This window comes from Camarhynchus parvulus, chromosome 18 (assembly GCF_901933205.1).
Source record: "Camarhynchus parvulus chromosome 18, STF_HiC, whole genome shotgun sequence".
NCBI classification, from domain to species: domain Eukaryota; kingdom Metazoa; phylum Chordata; class Aves; order Passeriformes; family Thraupidae; genus Camarhynchus; species Camarhynchus parvulus.
This window is the reverse complement of record NC_044588.1, coordinates 9,800,472-9,822,172: the sequence shown is the minus strand read 5'-3', so window position 1 is coordinate 9,822,172 and position 21,701 is coordinate 9,800,472. Positions and strand designations below refer to the sequence as shown.

At 41.0% G+C, this 21,701-nt stretch overlaps 1 protein-coding gene across 1 annotated transcript in view; it reads left to right on the top strand.

The window, feature by feature from the left end:
• The window catches only part of SEC14L1 (SEC14 like lipid binding 1), a 43,445-nt gene that overhangs the window by 5,148 nt on the left and 16,596 nt on the right, over positions 1-21,701 (top strand). The window contains exons 3-4 of the mRNA XM_030961907.1: positions 18,989-19,138; positions 19,941-20,072. Of these exons, the coding sequence (XP_030817767.1) occupies positions 18,989-19,138; positions 19,941-20,072 (282 nt within the window). The remainder of the gene's footprint in view (positions 1-18,988; positions 19,139-19,940; positions 20,073-21,701) is intronic.

The window sequence follows — 21,701 nt, the reverse complement described above, 5'->3', positions numbered from 1 at the left end:
CTACTGGCAAGTTGTGTGGTTCCAGATAATGCTTAAGATGCAAATCTTTTAATGGAACCATTTCCTAAACTTGAAAAGATTCTAGAATCATAGGCTAGAAATTACCACACTTTAGTCTGACACACCTAACCCAGGCCAGATGATTTCACCAAATAGTTTCCAAAGCTGACATGATGATTTTTGGCTGCTCTGTGGAATATCTGTCATAATTAACGTATTGGAATCTCTGTGTGTTAGTGGATATGTATTTCAAAAAACAACCAGAGCAGCAGCTTGCACAGCTGTTCAGGAGACTGAATAGAATTTTGCTTCTCCTCCTGTTCAGAGTTTACGTAATGCTGGAAGCAGCTGAAATGTGGAAAAATGGCTGTTTACTTAGACTCACTTGTCAAGTTACCAAGGTTAAATATACTGGAGAAAAACTGAGAAGCTGCTTTTATAAAACTTCTAAAGATTACAGATTCAATTTTTTTTTAATATTAGCTTAAAGAGGTTTACATTTAAAGTAATACAGGGACTTTGCTGAATAAGTAGTTCTTAATATTAAAAGGCAGTTAAGAACTTGAATCTTCCCTAACACACATAAGGCTAAAATTAACTTTGGAGATTCACAGCTCATTTTCAGTCTGACATACTTTAGATAATTCCCCTTGAGTTTAATTTCCAAAGTAAATTTAAATAATGAATAATCACTTGCAATGGTATTTCAAGGGTGGAATTTATGCAAATGGAAAATAAATAAGATATTTGAAAAAGCACAGATTGGATTGAACCATTGACCAGCGGGATTTTTCTTTTTAAGTTTCTGAAAGCTCTGTGGAAAATATATTGCTCTTCAGCCCATTTAGAAAATGTCCTATTTACAGTCAAAATCACTTAGCTTCAGAAATAATGTGAATTTTAAAAAAATCGATCTCTCATTTTGCCACTGTTCTGATGGAATATCTGAACTATCTCAAGCATGAATCTTTCCTAGTAAGTATAATGTGTAGTGCCTTTGATTATATTATCATTTTAACGGTTCAAATTTGCTGCTTTGGACATCAGGCTGACTCTCTTTGGCTTTATAGATCTAAAAAATAGTTCTTAAGGTGTATCTCGTGAATTAAAGTATCCCTAAATTACAGGTAAGTAATAAGATTGTAAATTGGATAAATACGCTTCAGTGATAAGAGTAGATTAGAAAAAAAAATCTGTTTTTCCACATTGACAAATCAAAGTATTATCCCTTGATCTAGGTTGTAATGAGCTTCCTGATCAGCAGTTCATTATTATTTCACTATAAAAGTTATTACTTTAAAAAGTCATTTAAAAAAAATTCAAACTGTATCAAGCTAAGTGCCACACCTGCTCATAAACACTCACCATTTTTATTCCTTCCAGTCTCATTTTGTTTTCTTGGAAAAAATGCATTTCACACATCATGTGACGAGCGGTTGAGAGGCTGGTGAGGAAAAGGAAGCTCTTCTGCAAGTGCTTTTGAAAGCACAAAGTAGGCTTTAACTATATAGAGAAGTATTCCATTCCCCTGATGCAGAGTACTTTGCTGAGAATTTGTCCTGGATACTTAAATCCTGGAGAAGGGAATAAACTTGGATGTTTGCTCCCAAAACCTCTGGGCTGTTTTCCCTTGTGCTGTTGAACTCCCTGAGTCTCATCTGCTTTGCTTCCTGTCTTTGAAAAAGCTGAGTTGAAAACTCTGCCTTATTTGCTGTTGGAAATGTGTTGGTAAACTGTGGTGGAGCAGAACCTTGTGTGGAATTTCTGAATTTATATTAAATACCTGCAGTTTCACTGCTGCTTGATGATGGTGCTGTTAGACACAATGTAAGAAGAAATGATTATTTGGTCACTTGTTTGGAATGAGCTGTGGGTAACAAATGGCAGAGTTCACTTAAGTACTATGGAAAAATATTGACTCAGCAGCCAGCTAACAGTGCAATTCATGTGTTATTTTGTGTTATTTTGTGACCTGCTTAGCTATTTCCATGCTTGGCTTCCTGGTTGTTTTTTTGCGGGGGGGCAAGCACATGACCTGACTGTAGCTGACAGCTGCAGTTCTCTTGTTCACCAAAAGCTTTGAGTCAGTTTTTAACAAGTCCTTTACACTTTAAAGGCTAAGCCACCACTGCTGTCACACTCTGAAAGGTGTCAGAGAAAGGAAAATATGTATCAAAACAGTTCTTGTGTTTTGTTCTGAAAGCACTCCAAGCTTTTCACCCCTGCAGGTAGGTGTTTCAGCTCTGCTGTGAAGTGCTGCTTCAGGATCTGTTGATCCATCCAAGTGATGCTGCCTTTGAGTTAAAACTCCTAAATATGTTGGAATCTGGCAGAAAGGAAGTGGTCACACATCCTGCAGAGTCCTGGACACCCAGGGTTCTACAGTTACAGTCTGGAGAAGGTATAATAACTTCATGCTCATAGTCTAATCTGTGGTTAGTACAAAGGATGTGTAAAAGCCTTCAAAACCTTGTGGGAAAGAGATAGGGTGAATTTTTGGGGGATTGATTAAAAAAAAAAACATATCCAGTGAGAAGCCAGAGGTTGCTTAGAGATCAGAATGAGGTGTTTCCATATTGTTGGGCAGTCTGTGCTGCCCAAGGACTTCCCATAAATCACTTTCAGTCAGAGTCCAGAATCTGGAGCCCAGAATTGAGGGGATATTTGTTGTAACCAGGATTGCTTTTGCTTTGAACTTGGTTTGGAGTCAGTATGTTCCTGGAGGGAGGCCAGGGATGGAATCTTTAAGCTCTTGCTTTCTGAATGTAAAATGAATCTTCCGAGAATATGCAAGGAAAGCTGTTAATTAGCTCAAGTTGAAATTAATTACAGGTTGGTCTTAAATGGTCTATTTCCTTTTCTCCCAAGTGAATTTGTCTTGCAGTTTTTTCATGTAGTTTAAAAATACTGTGCATGTATTCTAAATTAAGAACTAGGATGTTGAGCTGAATTATTTAACACTTTATTTCGTTTTTGTGATAGAGTTAAGACAGGTCAGGTTAGCAGCTCATGTAAAATATTAAGTAAGGCCTGTTACAGGTAGTTTAATAATTTGACTTTCTCACAGTCAAACTGCAGCTGGTTTCAGCCATCAGCAGTCAGTCAGTGTGTGAGATCAGAGCCCTGCCAGGGGCCCACTGGTGCTGGTGGCAGCGTGGTTGGGAGGACAGCCTGGCATCCTCTGGGCTCCACTCCAGCAGCGCTGCCAAAAGAGCACCAGCCAGCAGTGGGCCATCACAATTTGAGATCAGCTCTCAAGTTCTTGGCTTTTCTCTGCATGGCTTTTGCTCAAGTTATGCTGATTTCAGCCCAGTTCACAAAGTTTTTCAGCTTGTGACCTTTTTCTTCTAAGGGTCAGAGAAATATCACCAAAATGTGGTTTCCCACTGTAGCTGAGCTGATGCACCAGGCCAGCCTAGGGACACAGGCTGGGCCAGAGCTGTCCTGGAGAAAAGGAAGATAAATTCCTTGTCAAGCCCATTTCCTTACTGGGTGCCCTTAGGTGCTCATCCCCTGTGCTGTGGGTGAGCTGCTGGCAGCTGGCTGCAGGAAACAGGAGTCAGCAGGGCATCTGGCACTGGGGCTGCACTCTGGGAGCCCTCAATTCCGTTGGGAAATAATTAGGGATCTGCAGTTTGAAAAATGCAGAAGCTGCTTGTTGTAACACTGAATGAAGGGGCCATTAGAAACCTGATTCAGCAGCCTTCAGGTATTATTTAGCAGGGCAAAGTACTTGCAGATTGCACTTAATGGTTTGGAGTTGTGCATTCTGTGAGTTGCTTTGGCATAAAGGGGGCTCTATCCTTGCTTCAGAAAAATGAAAATTAAAAATTTCTACGTTGTATGCTGGAACAATCACATGTGAATGGACTGGCTGCCTGTCTTGCTTTGTGTTCATGTATAAAACTTCATGTTTGAGCATTTTCTATCTTGGATTTCTCTTGGATTTTATTTTATTATAATTAGTTTTGGGTTCTATATATATGCAAATTTGAAAATAAAAATATAACTGGGCTACCAGCTTTATCTCTGGCAACAGCAGAGGGATTGTGGGAGGGAGCAAAGAGAAGCTACTCTTTTGCATTAAAAATGAATTTTTATTTAAACTGTTTTAATTATTCTCAATTATACATGTTTGGGCTCTCTTAAATAACTGTTTCAAGGTTTTGTCACAGATTGATGAAGTTAAATATCTAAATCTGTAGGGTTATGGATTACTGGATAATTACAGCTGTTTTCATTTGGTTGGTATTTATGCTCTTATAACTTGAGTACAGTTGCTTTTTGGAATATATGCAGATCAATTTGTGCAGGAGTTGAAAGGTGCACTGCAAACCTCACCATCTCAGCCTGTCTAATAACTTTCTGCCGTGCCCACTGCTGCTGTAGTATTAGATCATATCTCTGTGACAATAACAGATCTCATTTTGTGAAAATCAGTATTTCCCTGGTGATGGTCAGGGTGGCAACGTGCCACTTAGAGTTGTTTATGCCACGGCAGAAGGGAGCAGCTTCCTGATGAGAGCACTTCCTTTCTTGTGTGCATTGTGTCCCTTCGTTTAGTGTAAAATTCAAATGCCACAGACATTAGGTCCAGTTCAGGCATACCAGGCAGCAGGAGCCTTTCCAGAGGATGTTTTTTTCAGGTTATTTCATTCAGTGTGTGAATTATACTGTATAATTTGCAAAACTGTTTTTGCTGTGCAATTCATTGGCTTGTAGATAAGTTCTTCATTACTGAATTCAAGGCACTATGAAATTACTTCTTTCTATTGAAGTGTTTCATGGTGTGTGTGGTGCAGCCACCGAAGTTGTAATGAACAAGATTTAAAGCAATTTCACTTGAACTTGTTTGTTCTGTGTTGACTAAACCAATTCATGCTTTTGTTTGCTTTTCTTTGCTGTAAAGGAGCGTGAAGAACAAAGAACTGATTGTCTATAATCTCTGACATTTAATTTCTTTTTAGGGAAGAATCAAATGACTCTTGACTATTTTTTTATTATTATTATTATTATTATTGGCTTATCTTTTGAAGCTAGGTGGTGTTTTCTGTCTGTGTTTTATTGGGGTGCAGAAGCTGTACCATGCCAGTGATGGATCTTGTGCTGGTATTACCTGGTTATTGAGATATCTGAATGATGAATTTGGATTTTTATTCTGTCTCTTAATGAGAAGCTCGGATCTGGATTGCACCATGAGACCTCTCAAGGTGGTGCTGCCTTTCAGGCAGTGGCCAAGGGCAGTATCTGCCTCCAGGGGAGGGGATAGGAATGAGATAAACATATGGTAACACTCTCTTGGGATACTCTCTCATCCTCCAGCGATGTGTCTTGACAGCCCTTCTGGTCCAGAATGTGCCGTTGTCAGGAATAACATCTCATGTGCTTGATTTCTTGTGCTCCCAATCCTTTCTGGAGCCCCGTGAACTCTGTGCTGACACCCTCCAGCAGGAGCTGGTGCTTCGTGACACTCTGTCAGGAGATGGATCCTTTCCCTGGAGCCTGGCAGAGCGTGCTCAGCCTCGCACCTCCTGCTCCTCGTGTCAGCAGAGGCAGCCCAGCCTGGCTCAGGCCTTCCCAGGTCTGCCAGGTACCTCCCTCAGGTCATAAATTACTCATTTTCATGGTGCTGCTCTTAGTTAGTTCAGTAGTTTATGATTTCACATGAGGAATTGCTGCTCTGTACTCTTGGTTTTCCGCCATCAGTTTTTTTTACCTTTTTGAGAGTCTCCTGATACATCAGACATGGATGGAAGGTATTTTTTGTTACACTTCCTAGCTTGAGATAGCTAGTGTGCAAGCTCCAGACAAAAATCATGCTGCATTTTGCTGGCATTCCATTGACTTTAGTGAACAGTCAAAACTTATTAATTTGTTTGTTTAACATAATATGGCTGCTTTCTACCTGGCTGTTGATATTTTGGTGATCCAAAAGCCAAACCAAGGCATTGCTATTTATCTATTTATTTAATTTTGTGTTCTTCTGCTGAAGCTCACTGTACTGACAGTCCTGGAAGAGGGAGATCACTGGTGCAGTGCTGAGAGGCCGATTGCCTCTGGGCCAAATGAAAACCTGGTGGGTGAAGTCTGAGGCAATGAAGTCAAACCTGTTCCACTGAACCTTCATGGGGGGGGTAAAGTCTGGAGAGTTTTTTCCTTGTGCTGGTACAAGTCTTTAACCTCTCAGGCAATGGTTTAATGAGGAATTCTGCACCCACACTGTAGCAGTGCTGTAGTCATCCTGTCCTCCTCCACTCATAAATTAGATTTTGTCTGCACAGTAATAATTTTATTTAAAATAGCCTAACATACTCCAGATGTTAAACACGTTGTAACAGACCTTCTTATTGAAAGTGTCTGTGATTCTAAGACCAAACAAGTGACGAATACTAATTATAGGACTCATAAAAGTGAGGCTTAAGCGTGGTACAATAGAGCAGCAAGGAATATTTGACTGTTCTAAAAATAGATCCTCAGTGGACACAGTGAGATTGCAGCTGAATTGTAAAAAACTGACTGCAGAGGAACCAAACACGCAATTTTGTTAACTGGAAAAGGAAAAAGGGGAAGCCAAGCACCAAATTCTGCTTTCAGTGTGACAATACCCCGTGCCTGTGAAATGCCTGTTGGCAGCACAGAGCAGTGCTTGTGATTGTTCAGCTGCTGTAGGACAAGGAATGGTAATTAAAGAAACGGTAGGACAAGCTTAATGATTTACAGTTGTTTTTATGTGTGTCTCTTAAAAAAATTTCACAGGGAGATATGTTCCTGTGTTATGTAAAGGGCTGTGTATTGCCAGTGTTGCACAGAATTAGGAAGTGCTTGGGAATAGCTCCCATTCCTCAGTAATCACATGTCAGTCTCCAGGCACTGAAGCTTTCCTGGCCTGTCGCCAGCCTTTGCTGTGATGCTCTTTTGGAGGTCAGGTTCTTCTCCAGAGTGCTTTAACCTTGAGCCAAAACAGTCGTGTCCTGTGCAATTGGGGTCAGAAGCCAAGTTTCCTCTCAGAGGAACTACTGAAGTTGACTTTAATTGCAGGGCACATTCTGTCAGACAAAGTGTTGTGCCCGGAGCTACGTGGCTTCTGGGCCAGACTGATTTCCATCTGTCTTGCTGGGAACACGGGCAGGGCAGGCATTTTTCTCTGAATATAAATAGTGTCACAAATGTGTTTGATACAAACAAGTTACAGTGACATTGCAGGTCCATCTGGGATTGCTGTGGCCCCCACGAGGCCAGGTAAGGGCTCTGTGGGGTGAAGAGGAGCTTGGAGCAGCCCAGCTGTGAAGTCTGTCCTCGGTATTCCACCTTCAGTCTAGACCAGAGCAATGCCAGTTGTTTTCTAACCAGCAATTTGATCTTGGTCTCTCAGTCATAAGCCAGCCTAACCTGAATGGTCAGGCTTTCCCAGCTTACTCCAAAGGAAAGGCAGATTAAAATGATTTTATTTGCATTCAGCATGGTTGTTGGGTTTTCTGTCCTTAACCTTTTGTTTTTCTTGAGGAAGGAGTGGTACTTGCCCAACTTCTCTATTCCAGCTTCTCGTTTTAGAGGTTTGTGTTTCAGGGTTGTGCAGAGGCTGCAGTTGAAGTTTGTCTTGCTCACTCTTCAGTGGAGGGGCACTTGGGCACTTTGGGCTCTCTGGACTTCCCAAAGGGAGGAGGAGAATTAAGGATTCTCTTGTGTGTGCCTGGAAGGCAAAACAGGTGTAACTCAAATTCCTACACAGGCTGTCCACTTTCTCCTCTGTCCTGCCCTCACATTAAGGTGTCTTCTGAAGATGGACATTTAGGTTCCCATACAAGAATCAATTATTACACAATTCCACCCGTGCAAATTTATTTAAGCAAACCACAGATGACTCAGATCTGTTTTAGAGTAACCACTCTTCAAATTAAAGTCATGTTGAGGCATGTCTGTGGTTACTGAAGATCATCTTTTACAGATAGAAGATGGAATGTTAACCCTTTTCTTCAGGTTGCATCCTTTATCCCAAATTTATTCTACCTGCTGAATTGGTGTACCTTTTGCCATCAAAACTTTGAATAAAATTGCATTAAATCATCAAAACTTTAATTTTTATCTGGAAGAAGATGGAATCTGTGTGTAGCAGAGTGGTTTTCAAGTAGTCCTGAGCCAGTTCCTTCCAGTGTCATTCCATGCAACATGAGGCCACTGTAATTTTGCTGGTAAAACTTCTCTGAGCACTTTTCTGAAATGAAAATGCCCAGATGTTGAATGGAAGGGAGCACTGGGGGGGATAGAGTAGAAAGAGCCTGCATGGGTGGCTTGACTGGTCCCACCCTGATGAGAATTGAGGTTTCTGTGTCTGGCTGTTTCCTTCTGCTGCAGAAAGAGGCTCTTTGCTTGTTCTGCTAAGTTGGTGACCACAGCTGAATAACCCAGCAGTGAACTACCAGTAAAATTCCACTTACCTAGAACAGAACCTCTGCTGAATCTCCTGCTTTATTTATAAGGCCTAAATTATTTTAATGAAATATTAAAGTATTAAAATAACTTTAGGCATGCTTGAAAACCCTGAACACTGAGGCTGAGATTCTTTAGCTCTGTAGCCAACACATTTATGCTGCCATACAGAGGGAGTTTGCTGCAGACCTTCCTGTCCCCCAGAAACTCCTTTTTCTGCTCCTGTTTTTGCCTTTGCTTCTATCCCCTTCCTTACTTTTGGTTTTGGGCAGTCTTAAGTGAATCTGTGCTATTTTTAGTATAACTCAGATTTGTCAAGAATGCTTAATGAACATATGTTGTCAAGTATTTCCTTGGACAGGCTGAGAGTTTTACTGATATTTAATTGCAGGTGCTGTCTAAATGGAGCATTTTTTCAATAAGCTGCCTCTGAAATCCTCTTGATTTCTGATTTGTGTGCTGGTAGAAAAACAAGCATTTCTTTGCTTCACATTTATTTTGCAGAGAATGTAATCTAAAATTCTGAAATGTGTGTAAACTTTTTAAATCACTACAAGGAAATGTGCTTTCCCCCCCCTGAAATTGTTACTATCTTTTTGGTAGTAGGCAGGGTTTGATGTTAACTTAACAGCAGTAGAAAATCAGTTCTAAATCCTGCTCCTGAAAGTGAGGCTAATATGCATAATCCCATCTAGTTGATTCTTAGCCTGAATTTTTCCAAAACATTCTGTGCAAACAGAGGTGAATTTGTTGCTGTGTCCTGTAATTGACAACTGAGATAATGTCCCAAAGTCCTCATGGTTTGGGGTCGTGTTTTGTGCAATAAGAATGTTTTGGTTTCAGTAGGACTCCTGCTTTCTCTGTGTGATGACCTTAAAGGAAAGAAGTTTAAACACAAGCAAGACAAACTAAAATGGGTACCAAATTTTGGGAAGATGGTGTGGATGCTGTGCTGAGTTTCCTTGGAGATGTGTCCAGTTTCAGGGACATTTTGCAGTGACCTGGAGGATGCAATGAGCAGTGTGGTATTTTCAGGGCAGTGCTGGGTTAATGGTTGGACTCAATGGTCTTTAAGTCTTTTCCAACCAGAATGAGTTTATGATTCCAAGTGCATTCCACCTCAAAGCCAGGTTACAAGAACTGGCCTGCAGGGTTGCCTTTAGAGCTGTTTAAAATGCCAAGCTATGCATTTGGTCTGGATTTGGAATGTAATTAAAGTCAATAAGTGATCAACACTGTAACCATGGAAATGCTGCCTGAACCACAGAGAGGAACAGAAATGCCAGTATTTGTGTGTTGGTGCAGTTGCTTTCTCTTGGAAGTGCTTTGTAGCAGTTCAACACATGAAAGGTCCTGCTATCAGAAATCCAGGGTGGTGTGTGATGTGTAAGCAGCACTCTGTGAGCTGCAGTTTCCTTTATAACACCATTTCAGTGATATTTCATTATTTTTGTGTGTATCAGCTATGGTTTTGCCTGAAATTTAACATGAAGCTGTTCCTTTTGCACTGCAGAAAACTTGGAAAAGATAAAATAGGTGTGAAGTAGCCTGGATTGTGTCTGCAGAGCTGTGTGGAGATAAAGCTCTGTTCTGGCTCTGTTCTGAAAGGTTGTTTTGCTTCCCCATGCACATCCCTGGTGTTCTGGATGAGTGGTGGTAAGTGCTGTTTGAAGCCAGGAACCGAGAAAAAAATTGTCTCTACATTTTTATGGCCTCAGAGTAACTTAGCGGAGCCAAAGCACAAGGAGAACTTCTGTGCTGTTTCCTGTCTCCATAGAGATTTTAAATTTACTGAATCAAAGCCCTTCATGCAAGATCACAAAGCAGTTATTGAATTTGAGTTTAGTCTGTATACTGGGTTATTTTGTAGTGGTTATGGGCAAAGTCCTCATTGTTTTCAGGAATTTGCAGAGTGGATGTGAAGCTGAGAGGTTTCTTGCTGTGTTTTTCTAGGATTTGAGCAGCAAATTGCCTGCTTGGCACGTGGGTAGGGCTGTTAACCTGTTTGGTAGAAGAAATAGATATTGTTTGTTCAGTGGTGACATCCACTGAAGACAGGATCACTTTAACAGGTAGAGTCTATTTGAAATGTGCAAGAAACTTAACTGGGTATTTACTTAACTTGAAAGTACTGTGGGCTTCTAGTACAGCTTCTAATATGTAAAAATGGACAGAGCAGAGTTACCCTCTTCTTTTTATAGGAAGTAATAAAATCTGAGGCTTTATATAGTTAAGCTAGGGATGAATTTAAATGTGTTGGAATAAATCTGCTCATCCTTTCTTCCTCTTTCTTTATGGACATTCACAAGGCACAAGTGGGTTGTTCATAGCAGTGTAGAGCCTGAAATCCTTTCCAGTGAAACCTGACTATATCAAGAGAACCCCTTAAACAAGTATAGGCACCAAGAGAAGATGAGGACAAGTAGAGATTATGCTTTTCTGTACACTTAATAAAACCTTTTCTTCCATGCAGGACTCTTGAGTGCCAGAGGAGCTGTTGAGGGCAAGAATTAATGGCTTTGGTAAATGCCAGGAAAAGAAATGTTTTCTTATTCACCTCATTTTCCTCAACTCCTGCTTTCATGGAGAATTGCTCAGGAATTTCATTTCCATTCCACAGAAGGAGAGGTGAGCTGAGGAGGCTCAATTTGCTGGCTGCTAAGCCAGTTTTTCTTTCAGATGCTTTCTTGAGACAAGGATTCTGAAAAGAACAAGTCCTTGTAGCACTTCATGATTGAACAAAGCCCAAGGAAGCCCTGGTGGTGTTAACGAAAAGGTTTTGCAATGACCTTCAGTGTTTGTTGGGTGTAAGAGCAGCTTAGAGCACAGGTTATTTAACATCTGTGGGTGTTGGGAGCCCAGGGAGTGCCTAGAGACTCTGCAGGGTTCTGTAAAGCCTGGGAGGTCAGGTCAGGACTCATTCAGTGTGGGAAGTCTCCCTGGATCTTCTGAGAAGAAGAGATGCAAACCTGGGCTGTAAATTTGAGCATCACTTCAGTGCAGTGTCATAAATACAGCGTTTGAAGAATCTGAATATCATGCTGCAGTAAGTTTTTGAACCATTGACAATTTCTCTTCCCAGATACTCAACCTGAAAGCTCTGATCTCTGCCTTGGAGAACATCCAAGGTTGTTTTCAAAGATTGCTTCTCTTGCTGTTTGAGAAATAATTAACCTTCAATTACAACTCATGAACAACATCTGTGCAAAGTAGGTTCTTGTTAGTACTTGTCTGATTTGTATAATAATGTGTTTGTGTGGTATATTAAAAAAAAAAAAAGACAAATCCCAGAACTTCAAAAACAAAAAAGCCATTGTAATTGTAGTCTAAGGATTTGATGCATAATTATATAAAACCTTTACAGCCTCCTTTATGAAAATTTTAGACTAACTCCATTGTTTATGAACTTTAAGGTAGGAAAGCAAAGCAGAAGAAGCTGGGCCATTTTGCCAATTACTTGGGAATGCTTTGCTTTAGAAGACTGGATATGAACAGTGCTGTAAACTTACACTCTTAATGCACTAAAAATCAATTAGAAAGTTCCAGGTCACTTCTTACACTCATGTAGTAAATAGGAACTCTTTAGCCTCTAAAACGGAGCAGAATGTTTGTCTTACTGATATTGACTTGTCCTATTGATTTTTCGGTGTAACTTAGAGAAGCGTTATTTATTTTATCTTGGGTACACTTAATAGGCATCATTAATACTGAGATGGCCAAATTTCATTGTACCAGGGAGCAGAACAGAGGGTGGAGACAATCTATTGTGTGTTTGAATGACTTGTGCCATTCCAGAATAAAATGCTTGTTTTGGACTGTAATGGAGGGGAGGATACAAGAGGAGCAAAGTAAAATAAGCTCAGGATGCAGTTGTAGAAAAGTGTGATGGGAAGAAAGGAGAATTGTGCAAATTTTGTTTTCCTGTAGCTTAGAGTAAGGGTCCACTCTCATTTGCCAGGAGAATGTCAGCTCTCATTTTGGGAATCCTTTGGAATGCATCCCAGCACACGGAGCAGCTGTGCCCTCAGATCTGCCTGCAGAGCCAGCTCTCTGCTCCTCACACCCTGCCCAAGGACAGCTCTGCTTGGAAAGGCAGGATTTTCCTCTCTTCTGTGGAATTCTGCTCTGCATGGAGTGGAAGAGCTTTTTCCTGTTGCAAAATGAATGTATTTAAACAAAGGTATATTTGAGTGTGGGGCATTGGGATTTAGTTTCTCTTTTAACAAACCAAGATGAAACAGAGCCTTCCTTTTTAATGAATGCTTACTGCCTGCTTCATCTGTCTTAATCCTTAAAATCTCTGCAGTAGCTCTCCTTCAGGTGAAGAGTTATAATTTTTAATTCAAATTGCTTCCACACAAGGTATTTCCTGATGTACTTTCTAATTGCTTATTCCAGTTCAGTGATAAATTGTTAAGCAAACATTTTGTTTGTTGATCTTGCTCTGATAGCCAGCAGTTCACCATTGGTGAATCTTGCTGGAAAAGCTATAGTGTATTTGTTCTAGTTCTATTTGAACACTTTTAAAGTAGAAATTGCAATGGAAGGCTTAAATTCTTTTTTTTTTCCCTTTTAAAGTAAGTCATAGTGTTCTTTACACTCTGACTGGTCATATCTTGATGGCATAGACTGTGCTGAGATGTACAGAGAAGTCAAAGGACTGTTAAACAACCTCATATTTGTTGAGGACCAGAAATGGTACATAAAGGAAATTTTTGTTTAGATGATAGCCAACCATTCATGGACAGGTTGTCTGTAGTCCCCACAAGCCTCAGCTGTGGTCTGTGTAACTAAAGCCTTCTCCATCTTTTCCAGAGAGAGTTCTAGAACTGAGTGCTTGCCAAGCAGCCTTTGTTTCCCAGCAATAAGAGAATAACTCCTCTCTTTGTAAATGAGAACATTTAATGAAGTGAAAACACAACAGAGAGAAAAACCACTTAAGCCTCCTGAGCAAGGGCTGCTGTGGAGAGCTGCTCTGAGGGGAAGGTCCCTGCACCAAGGCAAGGGGAGCAGGGCCTGCCTGGGACCCTGAATGTGTCCTTGGAGTGTGGAGGTGTTTGAGGGTCCCCAGGATGAGGGAAGAGATGAGAATCTTGACTCCATGTTTCAGAAGGCTGTATTTTATGATATTATATTATATTAAAAGAAAATGATATACTAAAACGATACTAAAGAAAGAGAAAGGAGACATCAGAAGGCTAGAAGAGAATGAATAACAAAATCTTGTGACTGACCAGAGAGTCTGACACAGCTGGACCAAGTAAAAATAATCCACATGGAACCAATCAAAGATGCACCTGTTGGTAAACCACCTTCAGACCACATTCCACAGCAATCAGATAGTTATTGTTTACATTTCTTTTTTTTTTCCTGAGGCTTTGCAGCTTCTCAGGAGAAAAATCCTCGCGAAAGGATTTTCATGAACTATGTCAGTGACACTTGGAGGACTTGTCCCTGCAGAGCTGGTTTCATAGAGGAGTCTCTTTCCAGAGAGCTGACTGCCTGTGTGTTAAAGATGTTTGTGCTTCCCCAACGTGCAGTTTGCTTCACGTTCCCTCTTCCCAGTGCCTGGGAGTGTTACCTTACCAAAACCCCTATTTCTGGAGCTCTTTGAGGTGTATCCACTGGAACCATCTGCTCTCTTGCCTGCACGCCCCCGAGCTGATCACTCCCATGTGAGCTAACATCCCTCAGAGCCATGGAGATCACACTGCTTTGTTCAAGTCTCACGATTTTTATGCTGCTTTGAACAAGTGTCATGATTTTTATACATATGTATGGCTTGTGAAGGGAGTGATGGAGAGCTCTGAACAGCAGAATACAGGGCATGAGAAGTTATTTGCTGATCTGTGAGAGTTCATCCAGAATTGTTTCTTTTCAAGTTCAGCTGCCAAGAATTTGAAAGCTCTTGGTTGTCCTGCTGTGGGTTACTGCTTTTCCTATTGATCTGCAGTGCTCTAATGCAAAGGGAGGAGGGGATACAGTGATATAGAGATATAATCTCTATGTGCAGCATCCCAAAAAACTCCCTTCCTTTTCAAACCAGGACATGCAGGAATCATCAGGCTCCGGGCATGCAGCCTCTGGAGCCAGGGCAGCATCCTGCCTGAGTGACCCTTCTTGTTTCTTGTGTTTGTGAATAATTCAGAAACTCCACACACTGGAAGTGGATAGGGGAGCACAGTGAACTTTGCTATGCACTTGGATGTTGGTACCCACACATGGTTAGGCTCTGCAGGCAGAAATTAAAATTAGAACTGAGTGCTGCAGAAGAGATTGGACTGCCAGGATGAATCTGTTCATGGCTTGAGGTGCCCTTGGAGAATGTGCTGCTGCTCTTGGAATGTTGCTTGGCCAGTAATTTTGGACAGAAAGCATCAAAAAGAAATAAAACATCTTAACGGCTTGATTCATGCCATTGAGCTGTTAAAGCACTCAATATGCTTAATTTCCTAAATGGTAATTGAAATTCCTCTCTATTTCACCAGGTTAAAATTTCTGTTTGGAGGATTCACCTACTAGAGCAGCACAGCATAAGATTACTTGGAATAATTTTTTTTTTCCTCTTTAAAGTGTACAAGTTAGTTTTGAGTTATTTAATGGAAATACTAAATAATCTCTGTCCTGGAAGGCAGGAGACTGGGAATATATTAATCTGGCCAGAGAAGCTGAGTAATTTTATTTGCATGAATGACTGACTCTCCCTACTGAGGACTGAGCACATGCTTATTATCAAGGTATTTTATTAACCCTAGGCATGGTTTGAGAAGCAAAAAGCCAGAAATCTTTGAAAACTGGGTTGGGGGTCATACCTAAGTGCTGTTTTAAAGGTGGTATTTTGAAAGGAACTTGTTATTCCTGATACTAGAATTCCAAAATCTAAGACTGTGGCAGCAAGTACAATTCCCTTGGCTATGAACAACGACTGCAATGGGTTTAAAATAGTCTGACTTCTGAATTGCTTTCATGTCTTCACACTCAGCTGAAATACTAGCAAGGATAAAAGTGGAATAAATCCTGTTATTTTGACTCTACTCTGAGCATGAGTTGCTAAGGGAAGCAGTTGGAAAAGCAGCTTTATTACAGTGCTATTTTGGTTGAAATTATGCTTGTCAGTGCTCTTGCTGTTAACGTGCATTAAGAAAGTTAAATTTGTGGTTCAAGCTGCTTCACCAGACTGTTTTTCTTGATGCACAATGCAGCTTCTAATGGATCAGAGTACACAAATGCTCCAGAGGCTGGTGGGAAATGTAAAAGTACATTATTGAGAAACTGCAGAATTGCAGGCTCAAAATCACTTTTTATAAGGTCTGTACACAGGTGTCTCAGCCACAGAGGTGTTGTGACTTCATGTCAAGCCCAGCAGCAGCTGCAGAGTTTTGGGGACGAGCACATCTGTGCTTTTGATTTGTGCTCTGTGTCAGTCTCCACACACCCTGTGTGTTAAATGTGACAGTGACAGTGTCATGCCCTTGAAACTCCATTCCTGGGTGCATTTAGTGCTACAGCAGCAGGACTTCACTCCTGCATGGAGCCCTTCAGGATTTTCTGCAGCTGCTCCTCTTTTGAGGAACTAATTGTCTTTGATTGTATCTGTACAGTGAAATTGGAACACTGAGACAAAGGTATGGAATATCTGATTTTATTTGTGAAGAGAGACCTATCTGTCCAGGCTTCACCACAGTGCTGTCATACAAGGAAGGAGCAATATTTTATAATAAACTCTGCTTTATCAGCCTGCTGGAGGAACACTGCATAATGCAGTTCAGTTATTTCCTGTCTGCAAAGCTGGATTTGAGACAAAATTTCTGGTTCAAAACACTTCAATAATGCAGCAAAATCCCTTCAGTTCTCTTGGAAAATAAAAGCAGTGTTTGATCTTTCTTTAATTTTCTCGTGCTCCTTGAATAGCTCCAGTCCTGGCCATGCATGTGCTGCTCTGACTCACGTGGCTCTTGCTGTGTTGTACCACAAATTACAGGTTTTCTTCCTGTGCTGTGTAGGTTTGTGGTGAAAGATCTGTCAGTGTCCTGTAGCCTTTTGCAGCTTTTTCCTGCCCACTCTGCACTGTGAAAGTGCAGTTTGTCCCTGGTGGAAGGCAGAGTTGTGCTTGAATCAGATTGAATCTTTTGACGTGGCCGTGGTTTGCTCTGATCACCTTTTATTCCGTCCAGGCTGTGCTGAGAAATGGTGCATTACAAGGATGTGTTGGCAGTGGGACATAAAGAAATAAAATCTGATTTAAGAGCCCAGTAAATTTGACTGTGAACAGTTTTCTGTGTGTATGTTCTTTAGAGAGAAAGAATCCTGAGTTGCTGTTAATCTCTTGGAAACCTTCAAGTTTTGTGGTTTTTTTGCTTTTCTGTGATTATTCAGCTTGCCAGCTTTTGGCAGATAATTATTTCATTTTCTTCTGAATTAAACATTCAATTCAGTCTTGCCATTTAAAACAACATATTCTTCTTGGGCATTTTTTTGTTCACAGTTCAGGAGCAGGTAATGCTCTGAATTGCAAACATTCACAGGGCAAACATGAAGTGTTTAAGAGGACTGAGACGAGAAAAGTGTCAATGTGTGCAATGAAGGAGAATTGCAAAAGCTTTGGCTGTTCAGATGGGGGAAACTCATCATCCTAAGATAAAAAAGACTGAAAAAAGTGAGAAAAATAGACACCTACCTATTAGATACCTGCCTGTTAGATACCTACTGCCCTTGCTGTCCTGTCTATAAAATAATTGTAACATAAGGTCCTCAAAATAAAAGTATTAAATGAAGCAATCTGAAAATGAGAAATGCTTCTAAATTCTGCTTCTTCTAGAAGTGTTTTCTTTTTCTGACTTCAACTACAGTCATTGCAGTTAAAATAGGGATTAATTGATGAAGAATGCTGAGATTTTTTCAGGGAGAGGGCTGAGATACTCATGAGCAACTAAAATGTATAGCCTTCTGTCCAGAACAAGAGCCTTGTAAAAGAAATAAAGCTTCTTTGCCATCCCAACAGTGCTGACTATTGTGTTACAGCACCAATGCTCTGTCCCTGCTGTTGTGCCCCCATCTCAGAGCCCAGGAATGATTGCTGTCCTTCAGTCAGACCCAGGCAGCTGTGCACAGATGGGCTCTGCAGCAGGGACTGCGTGTGACCCCTTCTCTGGCTGCACTTCTCTGCCTTTCACAGCAGCTTTATGAACTTGGGACAGTCATGCTGCAAAAATGGTTTAAAAATATGCACAAGGGGGAAAAAAGCTGACACTGTTCTAGTGCCTTACACCACTGTCACCATAGAAACACTGCCTTCAAACTAGGTTTGAACACTGGTAATAAACGGAAGTATTTTAATTGTTCTAAAGGGAGAATTAAGAGACCTTTTCTGTTCCAGCCCCACCACTGCATACTTTGTGCAGCTGCTGCTTGTTTTGTTCCCCACCCTCTCCCTCGTGGTGCTGCAGCTGTTTTCAGAGTAGTTGAAATCATCTAAAAGGACAGAGTGGATATTTTACCTCTTTAAAAGAGTTGTTTCATGATGCTCTCTCAGATTTACTTTATCTAAGCTTCTTTCTTCTGCATTGGGACATCTTGCAAAATCCTACCTCTTCATCAAAGCCAATGAGATTCTGATAGTAGCAAAAATTGAGGGAAAGCAGGCTAAAGAATTAGTTGCTTCACTACTACTCCATGAGGAAAAAAAAAAGCCAAAGAGAAGCAGAGATACATCAGAGACTCTGGAAGAAAAAGAAAAAAATGAGAGCTCTCTTGTATTCTCCAGCCACAGTGGTTTTAAAATTAAAATTCAACAAGTTTACTAGTGGGGATAACACCCATTTTCCTCTTATTTGTTTTACTGATCCCAAATCCTTAACTCTCCTGTCTGATTTAATACCATCTTCTCTGTGTGTCAAGTATTTAAGGGATGAAGTTATTTACATGACTGTGTTTTTTAACCAAAATCAAAGCTGTTGCTAGCTCTGCATTATTACAAAAAGTTTTACATTTTCAGAAGTGTGAAATGAGCTCATTGTATTAGACTGACTGTTGTTGGACAAAACTGGGAACTGATAAACTGCAGTGAAATCATTAGGAACACTCTGTGCCCAGGGAGCTTGAGAGCTCTATTAGCTTAAGAAATAGCTTTTGAATGTTTTTATTAGACCTTGGGGAGCTGTATGAAATCCCTCTAGACAGCTTGGTGAAACACCGGTAATTAGTAAGTGGGTTTTTTTAATCCAAGACATAATTGTTTTGTCTTGTGGTATTTTAAGACTGGAGGGTCTGATTTTCCTGTTATCAAGGGGGTTGTCATGGTACAGAATGAATAACTTCCTTTCCAGAGGGAGGGGAGGAATGGGTTATTTTGTGTGGTTTAAAAATTGCCTTACTGGCAAGGAACATATTAATAAATGGATTGTTTGGAATGCACTGGGACTCTTTGAGCTGTCATGTGGGTTCAGGAAGGCTCAGCCCCTTCCACGGAAGCTCTGAAGGGCACTGGGCCTCCAAATGCTGGAGGAGCTCTGCACACCCTCAGGAATTAATGGTGATGATTGTTCTCTTTCCATCGTGACAGGCATATGAAAGGAGGTTTCCTACGTGCCCTCTGATCCCCATGTTTGTAGCCAGTGACACTGTAAGTGAGTACAAGAGTGAGGATGAGGCCATCCACGTGATCGAGCGGCGCTGCAAGCTGGACATCGATGCACCACGGCTGCTGAAAAAGGTGAGGAGCTCTGAAGTGCCTGCTTTGTGCTTCTGGATACCCCTTCACCTGAATGCTGTGCTGTCTTGGTTTGACAAGACAGGTATCTGCTAAGGAAGGCAGGAACCTCCCCTGAAATGAAAAATGTAAACCTCCTCCCTCTGAATTATTGTAATTTTGAAATTAAAAGGTTCTCAGGCAAAGTTATGGGAATAGGAATAACAGTTCTTTACTAGAAAAACTAAAAATAAAAATGTAATAGTACAAACAAAAAAATTACTGATGGAGTGAGAACAGGAGCTGCCCCCCTGTGTGTCAGGGGGTGGCACAGCCCCATCCCATGGGGGCTCAGCCCTCCTGCAGTGCCAGCTGTGCTGCTGCTGGAGCAGGGATCCTGCACAAGGGGGGAGTTTTCCTCTGCAGCTCCAGGGCTGCTGCAGATGGGCCTGGGCTCCCTCTGGCAATGCAGGGCAGCAGAAAGCTGCTCCTCTGGCAATGCAGTGGGCAAAGGCTGCTGTGCTGTTCCAGGCTCAGATTGGATCCAGGTAGGAATGCTTGGCTCCTCCCCTGGGCGCAGCATCTCCCCATGGGATGATGGAATTGGATCAGCCATGCAGGGACACTCACTGGCCATGGACAGAAGATAATTAATAGTTAATGGCCCATTAAACAAAGAGATCTCCTGGAAGGAGGGTTGGTTGTGGAAGAGATAAAGAAAAAACTGCCCAATGAACAGCAGATAACTGTTCCTCCTCTAACAGATAGGAATAGAATACCCCAACATAAAACATGTACCTTAACAGAATCTGTGCCTCTTCCCCAGATTGCAGGAGTGGACTATGTCTACTTTGTCCAGAAGAACTCTCTGAACAGGAGAGAAAGGACTCTGCACATAGAAGCCTACAATGAAACCTTCTCCAACAGAGTCATCATCAATGAGCACTGCTCCTACACAGTGAGTAACAACAGGCCCTTGCTGGGGCTGCAGATGGAGCCAAGGTTCAGGTTGTTCCTGACTTTTGCCTTGCAAGAAAAAATAACCAACATGTGGGAAATGAATTTGTAGAGAATGTATGCAAACCTTGAGATAAGAAATGCTGACTTAGAAATGCCATGGAATAGGACAGACATTGTTGAGAGAGAAATGGAACTAGCAACAAGTTTCAAAGGATGGCCTTGCAAATAAAACTGGATACTTTGGTGAAATAGAACTATGAAAGATGCATTGTAGTAGGACTCACAAAGGGTAATTTTAGATCGGCTTTAAAGCATTTACAGCATGGTGTGGCAAAAGCTGATAGGCCAAGAAATGCTTATAGTGTATTGCAATTAGAAAAGAGTTGGCTTCTGATTGTGATGGTATGAATTATAACATTTGTATTGTCTCACCCTTCACATGAGACTGAAAATAAGTAAAAGTTTTTAAAGCATCTCTCAGTTACCTCATCTCTGGGTCAGAAAAGAGCTTAATCCAGCACCAACACACTGCCCTGAGTGATAATTGTTAGTCTTAAATGTAAAACACTTGCCTCAAAAACTGAGACATGTTTGGCACCCTCTTGCATGAGCATCTTCTCAGAGAGCAGAACACAACATAATTTGCTGTGTTTGACAGCTCTGTTTAGGCAAATCTGTGCTTTGTAGCAGCAGTGTGGGACTTGGTGAGGCTGTTGACACCCTGACAGAACTGCCAGAGGAAAGTTCAGCTGATTTGCCTTCTTCTCAGCTCAGACAGGAGTTCACTGAGTCAGCTCTGTGTTTTAACCTACCTTTTTTCATTGTTCTTGGTCTTCGGTGCAAATGTTGATGCAGAGGAGTCTGGTGGCAGGCCTGTTGCTCTGCTCTGCTCATGGTTTATTTCTGAATGGCTCAGCCCACCCTCATGGGCTCTTACAACATGTACTGTAGCTGTAGAATTTCAAATTGATGTTAAAGGTCGGATCAGAGCTAACAAATGTGACTGATTTATCTGTATTGTAGCACTTTTTCTAGGTCATAACATTTTCTGTTGTGTTTAACCTGTGGTTAAAATATCACTTGGTGCCAAACCCACTTGACACTATTATCTAATATTTTTATAATTATTTCTGCTGTAACTTACAGAGTAAATTTAAGAGTACTCTTCCACTTAGCTGCAGTTTTTATGTGAAAGCTCTGTTTAAACAGGGGAAATGCTGTACAGAAAAGTGCATGTGGTAAATATGTACAAAACACAGCACTTCTCTATGCCCATTTGCTCTACTCAATTGAGAAATTAGGTAAATACAAAACCAGGTTTTTAATGGAAGAATAAATTATTTCTTAAAGTTCATTTTTATTAAAGGTTACTTATAACTGAATTTATGAAAATACAGGAAGATTCTTAAATGATGAGTTGTACTTACTGAGGCTGTACAAGCTATTCTTGTATCTCCCATTCCCTAATGCAGAAACAGAAAATGAAGGTAAAAGGTTTTTTTTTGCAGCTGTCTCCTCATAAAGTGTTAAATCTGTTCTTAGCCAAATTTAGCATGTTTTGAGGGGGAAGGGAACCCTAAGGCGTCAGGCCAGTTACATGCTCAGAAATCCAGCCTTTTGTGATGTT